Source organism: Netta rufina, assembly GCF_964035555.1.
Source record: "Netta rufina genome assembly, chromosome: 9".
Classification (NCBI taxonomy): domain Eukaryota; kingdom Metazoa; phylum Chordata; class Aves; order Anseriformes; family Anatidae; genus Netta; species Netta rufina.
In genome coordinates this window covers 5924883-5940733 of record NC_140132.1, presented here as the reverse complement: position 1 = coordinate 5940733, position 15851 = coordinate 5924883, and the positions used below count along the sequence as shown (strand labels likewise).

Genomic DNA, 15851 nt, shown 5'->3' with positions numbered 1-15851 from the left:
TCTGAAGAGTTGTTCCTTCCAAACACCTATCTTCCTTGTTATTCAGCTGGCTGAAGGGCAGTTTGCTGTCATTTGTGACGGATGCACAGAGACAACTGAATAGCAATTACTCAGCATTTGTTAAAAAGAAGGCCTCACCTTTAATAATTGCACAGTCACATTTCTTTGTGCAGGGTCAACCAGAAGTCCGGAAGGGAGACTTGCTGATTGACACAAATATGTATTTCAAAGGGCAAACTACAAAGTCAAATAAAAGGCAGTGTTTGCCCAAGAGTTAACTTAGCCATTTGGCATTCGCAAAGAGCTCAACAATCCCACGGAAAAACGTCTCTTCTTTGCTCTGCTACAGTGCATTTTTAACTCAAACAACTTTAATACAGGTATACAGAGAGGTCACATTACCATGATCCCTGCAGAAGGTTAGCTAAATGCACAACCACAAGAAAGGAGTTAATAGTGACCTTTGAAGAAGCAAAGCAACATGGTGGGCAGAGCTCCACCTCCTGAACATACCCACAGTGAGCAGGCAGCAGCTAAAAAACTCGGTGCAAGTTAGGGCTACAGAGCTCCTCTGACTGCTTGGAAGAACAAACCAAACTCCAACGAAACAGGCAAGATGGAGAGGGGACCTTCCTTCACACTTCCATACACCAATTACAGCTCATCCTGAACCCACAAGACCAGCTCTGCACAGTCACTGATCTAGTGCAGCCTTGCAGGAAGGAGACATGATGCTTAGTAAGGCCACATACTGCTTCTGGGACTGCACCAGTCATGTTAAAACAAGAGCAGGTCCCCACGGTTGTGGCCCTGCAGTGCTGGATCAGACCTGCCGTGCACCTGCTTCAGCCTCCGTTGGGAGCCAGCACTGCTCTCTGCTCCCAACCCTCAGTGCCTCTTGCTTGCTCAACGCTCCTGTCCCTTCTGCTGTCACTCCGAGCTCCGCTGCAGGTGACATTCAGGATTTTGTTCTCCTTTCTCTCATAAATCAAAGTTCTTTATCCACCCTAAAGCTATGAATGGGTGCTTTCATAGTGCCCAAATCCCTTTGAGCTCAATTTCCCAAGCTATTAGGTGCACTGAATTCAAGGTCACTGTGTACATTAATTCTGGGTACATTAAAACCAGGTACCAAGCGCTCATCTTCAAAGAGGTACTGAGAACTTTAAGGTGAATCACCTAGATGGATAAAGCATCTGCACACAGGCAGATTCAGCCAGAAGAATGGAAATACTCTCACGGGTGATTAATGACGCTCCATGCTGCCTTCACATCTTTGTTGATTCCTTTCAGCTTTTCCCCTACCTAGACAGGCCTTTGAACCTCAAAGTGTTACTGCACAATGTACTTTATCAGCCATGTCTATGTGTATGCACATTCACCCAGCACTCACAAAAACGTTGTGTCCAGCCTTCAGTACTGGAACCAACAGTTAGGCATGCATTTTCAGACGTCATCTAAACTTGAGTCAGTGTGACAGGAGCGGGTATCTGGGATCAGTGCAGGAGATGGTTTCTAGCGTGCCATGGGAATGACTTCAGTATCAAACTGCAAAAAAAAATAAGTTACTTTGCATTAAATGTAACTATTGCTACTCTGAGATTAAATATTACCTGGAAAGTACTCATTAACTGCAGAATCCTTGATTAACGAGCAGGTGGAGTGTGTACAGGGACCTTGTCCTGATTTCAACTGTCTTGTTAGCTCTACCCTGGACACTTCTGATCACCACAAAAATAAACGAGGAAATCCAAGAACTAATTATGAGTGGACAAAATGTGTCAACCTAATAACTGTGTTATGGTACTTCAGAGATTAAGAGGAGGTTGGCAGGTGTGCAAAATGCAAATACCAAAGCCACTAAAAAGAAACAGCAACAGAGTTTAGCTAATCTCCTAGCATCTCTGCTGCACAAGACCACAGGAAGCCTCCCAAGAAATTGTCTCCTCTTCAGAATAGCTCAGGTGCAATTTGGGGGCACTGCAATTGTTTGTTCATTGCTTGAACACTTGGATACAGGAGGAGTCTTGGACTCTCACCACAGCTCCCAAGGAGGGGCTGTCTCTACCAGCAGGAGGGCACTTAGGTCACAGTCTTGGGGCAATGCCCAAAGGCTTTGGAAGGGCTTTTGTCAGCACACAGAAGTTTGGGGAGCAGAAAGCCAAGGGCAGGGGTAGAGGAGCTGACCGGCAGGTACCAGCGTAGGTTTTAAGGCACACACACACCAGGCTGGGGAAGCCAGAACCATCTTCTTCAGCTTGTCAGCAAACACGGTGCATCTAAGCACCTCCTGCTGTAATTATCCAGCAGCCGCTGCCCCCAAGCATCTCTCTGAAACAGTAGGGACTACCCACACACCTTCTTAATTTCTGTTTACTTGTCTCTTGAGAAAGCCCAAAAGATATCTTCTACATGCTCTGGCTAAGTACAACAAAACGCAGTACTCCAACATCTGAAGAGGAGTTCAGGCAACTTGTGCCCTCCTATTGATCTCCTAGCCCTCCATTCCTCCTCTAATCCTCTCCATAATTACATGAGCAGTGAAAGAAAAAAAAAAGTAAAAAAAAAAAATAAAAATTGATTTTTCTGAAGCTGTCAGTTCCTCAGATCCATTTTCCAATGGCCACCTTCAAAAGAGCTCACGCTGTCCCTGCTGGGTGTCCCTGTGACGGATGGTGGCCCAAAACAGGCTGGGGCTGGGGCCCAGAGCCACCAGCGCGGCCCAGCCCAGGAGCTGGAGAGGAAGGTATTGATCCAGTCCTTTCAACACACAACCCTGCCTACCGGCTGCTCCAGGTGCTGCCAGGCCAGGAGCTTCAAAAGCAAACTGTTTTCAAAGCAGCGATGTCTTTTTCAACTACAGAAAACACTTAAACCCAAAAACAAATGAATTCAAGCATCAAGTTCACAGAAGCCTTGGTTGACAGTGCTCCTCTGCTCCCCAGACAGAGATGTTTTATGTACGGAAAGACAGACTCGTTAATTAACGCTATTACAATGTGGCCTGGCAAGAGGCCTCTGGGACTTAAAATAAAGAAATCCACACCCTTTAAGTAAACACTTTATTATAAAGATAGCCTGCATTAGTATCAAAAAAAACACAACCAAAACCTCTTCAAGTACTCCACTGATTTCCCCCCCACATGCTCACTTCTCAGAATAAAAATGAAGGCTACTGAAAAATTAAGTTTCTGTAATTCAATTCCTCCAGCATCAGTGCTGAAGAACATTTTGGCCTCTCTTAATGTCGATAATGAAGAAAATAAAGCTGATTGTTGAAGCCATTCGGAGCAATGAGGAGGCACAGCGGAGGCCAGACAAAGCCCTCTGCGTGACAGGGGCATTCGTGAAGTCTGAAGGGAAATATTCAGAAAAGCAGCAGCGGTATTGACCGAGGCCTCTGCTACCGTCACACAGGCTTCGATCACTAGCTACGTGTAGTGCCAGGTGTGGATACAACAGGATTTAATCAGCAGTCTGTGGATACACCAAGCCAGACATGTTCCATCCACAAGACTTACAGACAAGTATTCAAGTACTCAAGTATTTTCTGTCAGCATTTGCAGCCCGCATTACTCTCCGAGTAAAACTGGAGACGAGCCGTGACAGCAAGGAGAGCCCTCCAAGTTGGAGGCAAGAGGCTGTAGCTCTACCCATGGCACACGATCCTGCCCCCAAAGCTCAAAAAGCTCCAGCTTGATGTCAGGTCGCCGGGATGCCGGGCCTTGGCCCATGGGGCCCGCACGCAGCAGCAGGAGGCCGGCCCGTGCTGGCACAGACAGTTACTCACAGGAACGCGGCGCGGAAAGATAACGCCATAAAATATGAACAAAATGGAACTTGTTTCCTTGCCACTAAATTGTTAGCTTTATGGGACTTCATGCTGAACGGTATGAAAAAAAAAATCCAATTTGCTTTGAAGCGCATTAGTCTAACATCCTAATTATTGTTTACATTGCCATTTGCCTTCTATTAAGAATTGAATAATTACCCAGCGCTTCATAGTTTAAAAATACAAGCAAACAGGATTATCTGGGTAATTAAGACACTGTACTGCAGCTTTGAACTGTGGCTGTACAAAGTATCCACATATACAAGGAAAAATGATAGTTATCGATTGCCTTATTTAAACAGCACTTTAAGGAGTTCCAGCATGCAAGACTGGCAACTTATGAGGAGAAGGTGACCAAATCCTTTTGATGAGTGAGGGGGGGGGAAAGAAAATAATAATAAAAAAAAAGCTGTCTTGTGTATAGGCAGAACCAGATAACCTTCCCTTTGGCCTTGTCTCAGCCACAGCCACCCTGTGTGCCTCTGGGGAAGGCACCTCACCTTCCTCCCTCCATCCTCCAGCAGGAGACCTCCATCCAGCAGGAGACCATCAGTCATCCTCTTCCTCCTCCTCCCCAGGAGTGCCACCCCTGCCCAGCCTGCTGAAAGCACAACCTCTGCAACATGCCCTCCTGCAGCAGGCCCCCAGTAAATACACCCCCTCCGCTACACGGATTGGAGAGATTAAGTTGGTCTACATACACACACTGAGATCTAAACCCACCCCCAAAAACACAAAAGCAAAAACAGACCAGAGAGCTGGGCTTTCTCTAGGCACCCACGACTAATGGAACTAAAGCAAATAACAACTGTACAGTCTGGCTTTTTTTTTTTTTTTTTTTTTTTTTTAAACCTTAATAGCCCATCCATATTGTACTTTAAACAGCATGGTCTCCCCTTCTGGGTGACTATTAGGGCAAAACCAAAGTTTTTGCACGTTCCTTTGTTGTTTTAAAGAGCCTTTCCTCCATTTAATTATGCCACCAGGTTTCACACTGCGCACTTTACTACCCCTGTGAAATTACCTTCAAGTTAAACACTAATGGGGCATCAAAAAAAAAGGAAAGAAAGAACACCACCACCCCCCAAACCTTCTTTTTCCCTTTGGTTTGTTATAGGATGTAGCCCCAACACAATCAGGGTCCTAATTTCATACCACTGATTTATAAAGACACAAAATGAGAACTAGTCCTTTAAAGAAATACAGTACATTCATGCAGCATGTGTTCTAGCTTATATCAATAAACCTTTCAACAAATCTGTTCTGAACAAGCCTGTGTTTTGGGAGCATTTAATGAGCCTCAGCTTTATTTCAAGCCAAAGGCAATTTTCAGTAAAGTTGAAATAAAGAAAAGTTAAAAAGAACAGAAAGCCACTAAAACCAAAAATAAAACAAAACATGGGTTCTTGTGTAATCGTGAGGCTTAGGAAAGCAGAACTTTTCTCACAGATTATTTTTGTGCGATAAATAAAGACAGCAGCTCCCTTTGTGCATGTTTACCCGAGTGCTACCAGCCGCCTCGTCCCCTCTGCACCACCAAAGGCCGAGCCCACTCCTGCAGCCAGGCCGGCCACGAGAACGGCACCACACCAGGGCTGAGCCCAGCCTCGACCCACGGCACAGAAAAGGCCATGAAGCATAATGTTTTTGGGACATACATGTGTGTGTGTGTGCACACTGCTGGGGCAGGGGGGATGCCGCTGCCTGATGCGGGTCATTCCACAGGCTGAGGCTGTAGCTACAGAAGGGTCCTGTGGCTCCTGGCAAGCAGCTAGAGGGGATCACAGCCAGGAGCCCGTGGCCCCACCAGCCACGACAGACAGTGCTGCCAGCACCTCCAGCAAGCGTTTCCCAAACAAGCCCAGGGCACTGGAGCACAGCACTTCCCACAGGCTGGCTGGAAGTGGGCTGCAGAGACTGGGGGAAGAGCCACAATCAGTCCTCGTCAGGAGGAGACCGGGACACAAGGAGCACGCTGTGCAAATATTACACTATCTCTTAAACAAAGAATTTAAATCAAAACGGGATGCGTTTGCATAAAATCCAGATCTCAGAGCTTTGCATAAACAGAAGGAGATTTTGGCTGGCGTTTCCAAAGGAAGCTCTTATCTCCTTTGTGAAATGGGGAAATGGGTGTGCTACTTTGCATGAGGGTGTATACAAAAGATGTAAATGAGGAGTTTGCTTGCATGCAAAAGACGAAGTGGCCTGACAGCTGCCAATCCCCCTTCACAGGGAGAGCTTCCTCAGTCTCCAGCCAGAGGAAAGAGAAGGGAACCCAAGTGTTTGCTTCCCAGGGAGGTGAAACAGGCCCTGAATATTCATGAAGTGTCCATTTAGTCGTGGGAGTGGTAATTGTCTCTGATTCACAAAACAGGGTGACCTCACCTGCTCCCCAAAACATATCAAAAGGATGTGGCATAATGGAATGAAACCTGATAAGACACCCATCTCACGAGTTTGGGGGGCTTTTTGATGCAGCCTCCAAAGACTGAAGTGTACTGCTGAGCATTTCTTTAATCATTTCTCACTAATGCAATAAAGACCAAGCTCAGTGGAGCATGTTATTAGACAGATAATCACCCTTACGCAGCCAAGATCTAAATCCTGAAGTCATCACACACAAGACAAGTTGTCTGGAAAGTTTGTTTTGTTTTTAAATCCAACACCAACCAAAAGGAACCTTGTCACATGCCCCATCAAGGACTACCCAGAGCTACCATGAAATTCATAGTACAACAGCTCACCTGCCTTCCACAGTGAGGACTGAGCTGCCTCTTCACCAAAAATGTGCAGAATAATGAGCAGGTGTTGCTCTCCTACGTAGCAGCAGCAATTTTGTCAGCAATTCAGAGCTAAGAAGCATGAGCTTTTCTCCAAGGAATATCTAAAGGAACAATTGCTTGACAACAGCAGTGGCTTGACTTCTGAAGGGGCCAGCGAGGAAGAAAAGCATTACAGAACCTGCATAACATTTAAATGAAGGATCTTAAAACACCCTAGTTGGTAACAAAAAAATAAAAAATAAATCACAGAGAGCAACCCTTGGAAGATCTGTTGAGCTCCACCAGAACATAATATAACCAAATCACTTCTTGAGGAGATAAGCACCAGCTAAATTTGTTTCAGACAGACTGTGTTTCAGTATTGCTCTCATGCCCCTCCTGGTAGCTTCCTTCTTCTCAGCTCCTTTTAAAGCTTCAGATGTTGAGTCTGTGCATTTTTTTTCCCCCTGCCAAAAAAAAAGTCAACCAAAAAAAAAAAAAAAAAGAAAACCAACAATCTTTCTGGAATCTCAAATCTGTGCAGTCTTAGTCACCCTTCTGATTACCCTTTTGTGCAGCCAGACTGTTCATCAGTGTTATTCTGACAAAAAAAGTTGTCTATGACTAAAATGGGAAAGCACACACAAATTGCTTCACTTCCCCACCCTGACAGAACCCACCATCCAAAAACCTTATCACAGAAAAGAATATAATTAGACCGGAGTCTTCTGATATAAACTGAACTGCTGCTCTCAATGATCACAGTCACTCTTCAAAGCCTCTGAGATAAAAAGCATCTTATCATTCAAATTATTACTTCTTAGGGATGCTTTTATCGAAGTTAGAAGGAAAATTCTAAAAACAGCAGCGATATGAGAACGGGATTGAGCCATATTTTAAATGACACTGGATTTTCTGCCAATTGGCCAATTCACAACTCAAAAAAGCAAGTGTAGATGAAGACAAAGCTGTTGGCTCTCATAACCTTTACAATATCACAGTAAAAATCTCAACTGTCTCACATATTTATACTAAATGGCAGCTCTAAAATTGAGATTTGTAATTTCACAGCATCAAAATCATCACAGATGGCTACAGTCTATTGCTTCTTTAATCTGTCTTTTCTCCCTTCCTGCTTGTTTCCCCCTTCACTGTTTGAGATAAAAAGATACGCAGTTTATCATGAGGAAATCATAACTAAATGCAAACCACAATATATTAACGTGTAACAAAATGATCTGCATAACAATGATACATACAAGCAAATTTTAGAATAACTTCATGTCTCAACTTTACCCTAAAGCACTAATTGCCTTAGCCTGGAGATGTGTCACTAGTCAGGATAGTTTCTCATTCCATCAACGCTATCCCACATTTATGCTCTCCTGAATGGACAGCCATGAGCACGAGAACTTTGGGGAAAAAAAATACAGAAAAAAGAGAACAATAGGAAGTTCTCTAGTTCTCTTTTTGCACTGAGTTCACAGCTACAAATGCAGCTGTAAGAAAAGAATCAGTGCTCGTTTAGCATTTTTACTGATCGAGACAATGTTACAGAACCATCCCTGTTACTCCTGTGAAGTTTCTCAAATAAACATGAATTAAATACTTTGCTTCCTTCCCTTCCTGCTCTGCTTTTCTGCACACATACATATATGCGCATGCATATAGATGTAGATACATGGATGTTCAGTAAGATGATCAAAGTCTGATGGAAAAAAAAACAGCAGCTGTTTGAATGAAGGACAGTCTGTGTGTAATCAAACACCTCCATACCACACAATTATTTTTTTTTATTTTAAATAAATCCTCGCCAAGGTCAGAGAGTCATTAATGCCCACTACAGGAGCCACTTCAGAAGTGAAGTGCTTCCCATTATTTTTCTCCCACACGCAGCAGAAATTAAGCAACAGCAGCTCCAGGGGCAGCGTCTGACGCAGCACTCGGGGGGTGGAAGGAGCCCACCGGGGCCTGCGGGGCTGGAGGCTGCTCCCAGGGGAGCCGGGGGTGCACAGCCCCTGCCACTCCTGCCCACCAAGCTCTTGTCAAACTTTTAAGATCTTAATGAATCCTAACTCCCACCCGGGGATCACAGGGGAAGATGGATGAGGGAACGGACAACCTCTGACCTTCCCTTGTGTTCATCCCGCCGCAGTCAGCCTATTGAAAAACAATTGGGGTGGAACCTGCCCACCAGCCCCGGGTCTCAGCCCGGCACCCTTCTACAGCCTTTCACAGGCTCGGCCCCTTTCCTCCACCCCGTCCGTGCTCCAAACCCACAGGAATCCTCCTTGCTTCACTCCAGCAGCCTGCCATGACGCGGGGCAGGGCGTGGGGAGGCTCACCCCACGGTGTTGGAGGCCGCCCCGCCATCACCTCCGTGCTGGAGGCCCGAGCGAGCCTGCTTGGCTTGAGGAGCTTAAGGAGCTTCCTGGGGAGCCGTCCTGGCTGGAGAACGACAGATGTTAGGGAAAGGAAACCGCAAGTAACCGCTGATGAAATGGGCTTAGCGCTTCGCAATTACTTGCTGGCTTGAATCCTCTGAGCAGAGCTGGCACAGGCCGGCTCCGCTCCGGAGAATGGATCCAAGAGACAAAGTTTCTTCCCCTGTTCTAGGAGCCACGCCACCTGATCTGCCTCCAGCCTGGGAACCCGACCGCCGGGCTGCAGCTACGGGCCAGCAGGTAACCTGACCTGACACGCTCACTTCTCAGTCCAACAACAGAAAAGGATGAGTGAAAAAGCAGCCCGCTAGCACCTCTGCCCACCAGCAAACCCCGCGTGCGCCATCAGCTCATCACGTTCAGGCCACTGACGAGGAGAAGTGTTAGATCTGTGTCAGCCAGCGTGCCCAGGGCTGACCCAGCAGGCCTTCAGGAGAAGGCAGGACAATTTCCGAGCAATAAACCAAAGCACATCCCCCCATTCACTTCCTCCTCACTTCCCAGGCTGTAAATGTGTGGGGAAGCTTTGCTGGAAGTTACGGATCTATTTGAAGCTAGCAACACCTCCTCAGCCACCCGTGGCTCTCCTAAGCAGCACCCATTCAGTACCATGTCCGTGGATTTGCATCTTTCATCGTACACAGCTTTTCTTTCCAGGCTTCTGTCTCGCGGGACTCCATGGGTAATGATTTAAGCCAAACAGGGTGCCCCCTCATCGCGCTGCTCATTTTTCAGCTCTCCCTGCAGCCCATGGCAATCCTGCTCAAACGGAGGCTGAGGTTTATCCTTGGTGCTTTTTTCCTGCCAAAGCTTAGTTTCAAGGCGTAATAGGGAACTTCATATTGACTGTAAATTATCATTTAAAAGAAACCAAGCAGAACATTCAAAAGGCTCTGTTCTCTTGGGAGTCTAGCACAAAGGCGGTCAGTTGCTTGCTCTGCTACCTTGTTCTCTGACTCATTGACCTGTGAAAAATGCACCGAGGATGCGAAGCCAATACATTTGGAACACTAGGATCCAAAACACCTTTACCAAAAAACAAACAAACAAAAAAACAAGCAACAACAACAAAAAACAGGCTCCAACCCATTAAGGAGCTGAGTACCTCCAATTTGGTACCCAGGAAAGTTAAAGGCCACTGAACTGTGCAAGAAGCCATCCCAGTTTGATATTAATTTATGCTTACACAAGCAAGAGTTCAGTCACTGAGGACAAAGATATTTTATTTATAAACTCTTCTCTCCTACCTTAACCGTCTACTATTTATTTTTCCAGGAAGGGGAAGTGAATAGAACACAGGTTTTAAGGTGTTGTTCTGCCTCCCCTTCTTTTTTTTAGGATAATCTGTGTTTTCTATAAACTTTAATCCCCAATTCAGCAGGACACAGGATAGGGGGAGGGAGGGCGGCTTTTAGCATTTCTAAGAGTATCCTAGCACCTCCATTATTAAGCTAACAATGGAGACCCTCTGAGAAATTAAAATATTTAACAAAGGCAGCGGTGTCAAATATCAAAAGGTTATTTAGCACTCAAAAAATTTGCAACAAGTAAAACACCAAAGACTTCCCCTTCCTAAAGGGGGAAAGTAATCCAGCTAAAACTCCCTGTTCTACTCCCCCATCCCGACTCTGTTCTCACCCCACTGCATTATCCAAGGGAAACTTTGTCAGAATTTCCTGTGCTTAACAAAGCTCACTCCAGATAAAACTTAAGAGTTCTCTCTTTAAAGGACGGCAGCTCAGCTGAGCTGTTTCTGCAGTCATTCACATTTTGGTGACCGCTGTGAGCCAATTCAAATTGAGGTGCCTGCTAGAAAGAGCATTTTGCCTTCTGCCTATCAGCAGTATCATTTGCTTTGCATTGTATGATTCTTAGCCTTGCCACCTGGAGCTACTGGACTTCTTCATGAAACCCCTCTGTCCCACTGCATCCCATAGGGGCTGCTAATTACTGGCTTGATTCCATTTACTCTCATCTCCGATTCAATTATGCATTCTCCTAAGCCCTAATGAAAAGTACAATATGGCTCATCTTACCTTGGCACTCGCCGTTTCGCTCTTCATAGCCAGCGTTGCACAGACAGTTGCCAATGGGCACCAGCCATTCACCATCTGCCCCGCAGTACATTTTTGGCACATCCTTCTCTTCCGAGTTGTTGACACAGGAGCCGCGAACCTCCACCAGAGAGGATGTATCAGCCCCGGTAATGGTGTCTGGAAACTGTGCCAGGTTTCGAACTGTCAGCGGGCACTTCTTATAGAAAACACGGACGGACACCAAAGCAATGCAGGCTCCGACGTCCTGAAAAGCCAAGTAAAACCCTTTCTTGCTGAGAGGTCCCACGTCCCGTATCTCTGTGTTCAGCTTCATGATCCTGTCGCCAATGTCCACCTGGGTGAAGCTCTCATCAGCGGCGATGGTGTCGATCTTGGCAAACTGGCTCTCTCGAATAAAACGCTCCTTATCGTTGTTTGATTCATAGTAATAGAGGTTGAAAGTCTCTTTGCAAGTTCCCATGACACCTGGCAGGCTGTTGCAGTCTCTCAGTGTGAACTTGATTTCGATATATACCCTCTGAGCCCCCTCACGGGGAATCCAATCAGTTCGTAACCAATTATTCTGACTGGGCTCCATCACATTGCAGACTTGATAGGTGCGGATTGGAGTGTTTTTCTCATCCATAATGCTCACTTCCTCCCACTGCCAAGAGGGAAAGGAGAAGAAAAACACATCAGGATTAAATGGAGTAGCAGAACTTCGCAGCAAAATTAACGTCCACATTTCTGGCGTCACTACCACGGACCGTAAGCTGCTAAGCCACCCCTTATTAGTTCTGAAAGCTTCCAAAGCTGGGCTAGCAACGTCCCAGGCACGCAGATGGAGCAGCCTCTGCTGTGGAGCTGGGCAGAGCAGCTCTCTGCAGAACCGGGTCCTTGGCCTGGGTGGCACTTGTGGGTGGAAGGACAGGCAAGGAGACCACACCACTGCTCTACCAGCATGCTGCCACAGCACTGCCACCCAAACAAAGCTGCTTATCACTGGCAAGGTGGGAAGAGAAGTTGTACTATACACCTTTGTCCTCCAGAAGTCTCAGGAAGTACCATTAAATTTAGATGCTTGAAATAAACCAGAAGGTTCAAAGACAGCAGCACGCTTTCAAACTCTTGCACCCCTCGATCAAGTTCAGGCACCTTCTTCAGAAGCGTGAAACTAACAGGAAATTCACAACAAAAATACAGCAATCCAGGGAAGATATGCAAAGAAGATATCTGGCCCTAAATCAGCATTTCAAGATGATGAACTTATAAAGGGAAAGAAAACAAAAACAAAAGCTTTGATTCTTTTAATTATTTTTATTTGTATTTAGTATTATCAAGCAAAGTTTACTACAGTGCTTTCCTGGAGTGGGAAGAAAGGAGGCAGTGGGGGCATTAGCAAGAGAGACAGAGCTTTCCAGCAAAACCCCCACAGTGCTTTGGTATTAAAAAAACAAAAACACTTATTAATTAATTAAAAAAAAAAAAAAGTGTATTAGAGAATGTCTACATACTGCCTGGGTTTGCAAGCTATACAATAAAGCATATAAAAATTATCCTTGAAAAAAAACAGCAGTAACTTCAGAGTCTTCCCAGAAGTGCTTTTCAAAGCTACTGAAGCCGTGGCTTTGATAAACAGAAGCCTTCTTAACATTAAGGGGCTTCTTGTATAATATCCTGCATTCTTCTCGCAAGGACTGCTCTTATGCAAGTGATTTTTACTTAAAAAGATTCCAGCTTAGCTGAATCCATTTATAGGGTGACAGTAGTTAGCACCATGAGTCACTGGGAGCAGAAAGAACAATATTTTATTTACTGCCTTGAGATAACTGCAAATTAAAGCAAGAGCAGGGGGGGCTCAATACTCAGCGTGTCACTCCTTTTCACAGAAAAAGGGGAAAAAACAAACCTTAAAAAGCCATCTATCAATGTAAAGCGCAGCACATTGTGGTAAGAGGACGGCGCTGTTTAATTTGCAGCTGCCGCAGCAGAGCTCCCTGTTACGGCGCTGTCCTGACGGGCCATCACCTCCCATCCCGCTACCCTCGGGCTGCCCATGCTACCTGTGCTGTGTGCGGTACAAGGGAAAGGAAGAAGCAGAGGGAAACAATACTTGTTGATGGGATTTCCTTTGCCCCGCTCAGACAATGGAGGATGCCGCTCTAGGATTCAATAGAGACCGCTGAGGTCAACGGGCAGGCTGCGACTGAATTCAGCAAGTCTGGGATCGGGTTCTCAACACGCCCGGCTCCCAGCAGAAGCGTTTCTCATTTCAGCAGCACACATCCACAAACCAAACCCGAGCGCATCGTACAGCCAGAGCTGAAAGTGACCACAGCCCCAAAATTTCCAGCCACTGCTAATGATTTGTAACTAAGTATGTGGTCAGAGCTGTAATTTCAGCTTGAAAGAAAAAGTTAACTTTTATAATTCAACTCTTCCCACGGTTTAATGATGCAGAGTGAAACATTCTGGGCACAAAACCTGCTTTTCAACTATGAAATGCAGGAGTAAATCATTAATTATATTTATAATGCAATTCACAAATTCCTCCAGGGCTCCTATATATTTGATTACAGTTAGTCACTGCTAAATGACTACGTTTATCTGTAGCCCTTCTCATTCACACAAGCCTTGCACCGCAGGAACCACCTGGTATATATAGATCTAGAAAAATATCTTTTGTAGGAGACAAAAAGGTGCACACAGCTCAAGAAAAACTGGCTCCGAAGGACAGAGCCTTCCTAGGAAGATAAAGAAAAGAGTTCACTGCTGCTGCTTGAAATAAATCTGCAGCATATGAAGTCAAAGCAAATGCTTTCCAAGCACTGCATCTCAGAGACAGACCATGTACTCTTAAATTTTTCACTACGGGCTTAAAAATAGAACACACGTATGTAGGTTTAGTGAAACGAGTCACGTCCACAAGAAGAGCACACATTTCCTTCTCCAGCTTGCATGGAGCTTCCAGAGGAAACATTGGGGGGGGTGGGGGAAGAGGGAGAAACCAAGAGCTATTAATAAAATACAGCTGTCCCCGGTCATCTATTTGCTACTGACTTAATAAAACTTATATGCCGGGTCCTGTGTTGACGTACAGGACAGGCATCCCTTGGAGAGCCGCACGGCAGAGCCCGTCCTCATGCCTGCCCTTTTGGGGGCAGAGGATTAAGGATGCTCTCCTTAGGGCAGGGCTGCACCTTCCCACCCCGTCCGAGGAGGAGGACAAGCGCCTGCCGCCAGCAGCAGCCCTGCCAAGCGCCGAGGTTTGGGGACAGGGCTGCCGAGCCAGGGCTGTATCAAGTTCATGCAGAGTGACAATGGGGGCGCAGAACAATCCCCCTTTCTCCCGTGTTATGGCTGTTCACAGCTTATACATAATGCATCGCCAGCCAACGCAGCCTCGGGTTCCTTCCACCCGCTGCTGTTTCCTTCGCTCCCCGTCTGATTGCAAGTGGGACACACACACACACACAGACAGACACACAGACAGACAGACACACAACTCAGTGTGCAGGTTTCCCCAAGAACCCAGGGCTTTGCTGTGCACGGGTCCTGATCTCTCAGCACTTATTTTCCAATCAGCTTCACTTCGTTACTTTTCCCCTGAGCATACCAAGCTGCTCTACTCATCTCACATTAAAAGGATTTGAGTTTTTTGGTTTTTTGTTTGTTTGTTTTTGAGTTTTTGGCTGGGTGTTTTTTTTTTTGTTTGTTGTTTTTTTTTTGTTTGTTTTTTGTTTGTTTGTTTGTTTTTAAATTGCCGTTTAGGGTGCTTCGCTGGTATTTTCCTTAAATCAGTCACTTTGAGGAAGCTTCCTAATTGCCTATTAGGAAGCCCCGGGAGAGCCCATGCAGCAGGGGCTCCCCCGGGCCCCCCAGCCCCGTCCGAGCCGCGGGACGGGGCAGGGGCAGCGAGCAGCGACCCGCACCGGCACCGAGTCCCGGCAGCCTCCTACAGACCCTACGCGACGGGAGCGAGCCCGGGGGGTCCCGAGCGGCTCCTACAGCCGTGCCTGACCCCAAACCCCTTCTCCGCCCCTCCGCGGAGCTGGCACCCCAAACCCCCCGCACGGCACTTACCCCTCCTTCCAGCGGGCTCGCTATCCAGCCCAGCTCGCCCTGCACCGAGCGGGAGTCCAGCAGGGTCACTGCGGGGAGGAGAGGCACAAACACAGCACGGTCAGTCCCGGACCCCAAAACACCGCCGGAGACCCCAAAACAGCGCCCGGAGACCCCAAAACAGCGCCCCGGGACCCCCAAAACACCGCCCGGAGACCCCAAAGCACCACCCCCAACTCCCCGCCGGGTCCCCGCCGCCTCACCTTCGTTGGCGGGGTACACCCGGGAGCCGGTGACGGCGCCGCAGACGCCGACGAGCAGCGGGAGCAGGGCGCAGCCCCGCAGCCCCGCCATGCCGCTGCCGCTGCCGCCGCCCGCTCCCTCCCAGCGGAATCGCCGCCCGCGGGCCGCGCGCCGGGCATAGGCACGGCATGGCCCGGGGGGGCGGGGCCACGCCCGCCCGTCACGCCCCGCCGCCAATCGCCGCCCGCCCCGCGCCGGGAGCCACGCCTCTCGCCACGCCCCGCGCCACGCCCCGCCCCGCCCGGCACCACCGCTTGGCAGCAGCGCCACCTGCCGGGCCGCCCGCCCCACCGCCATCTTGCGAGGGCCGCCCCCCCCCCGCCGAGTGCCAGCCCTGGGGCCGGGTTGACCTGGCCGCCGAGCCGGGGGAGTGCCCCGCCGGGAGGCTCGAGGTGCTCGGCACTTTGTG

The 15851-nt window shown here is 47.6% G+C and overlaps 1 protein-coding gene across 1 annotated transcript in view; it reads right to left on the bottom strand.

Annotated features, from left to right (window-relative positions):
* EPHA4 (EPH receptor A4) overlaps window positions 1–15524 on the bottom strand; it is a 95151-nt gene extending 79627 nt beyond the window's left edge. The window contains exons 1-3 of the mRNA XM_084292154.1: window positions 15403–15524; window positions 15161–15228; window positions 11078–11741 (exon numbers count right to left, since the gene is read on the bottom strand). Coding sequence (XP_084148280.1) covers window positions 11078–11741; window positions 15161–15228; window positions 15403–15493 — 823 coding nt within the window. The 5' untranslated portion in view covers window positions 15494–15524. The remainder of the gene's footprint in view (window positions 1–11077; window positions 11742–15160; window positions 15229–15402) is intronic.
* Window positions 15525–15851: the final 327 nt, after the last annotated feature.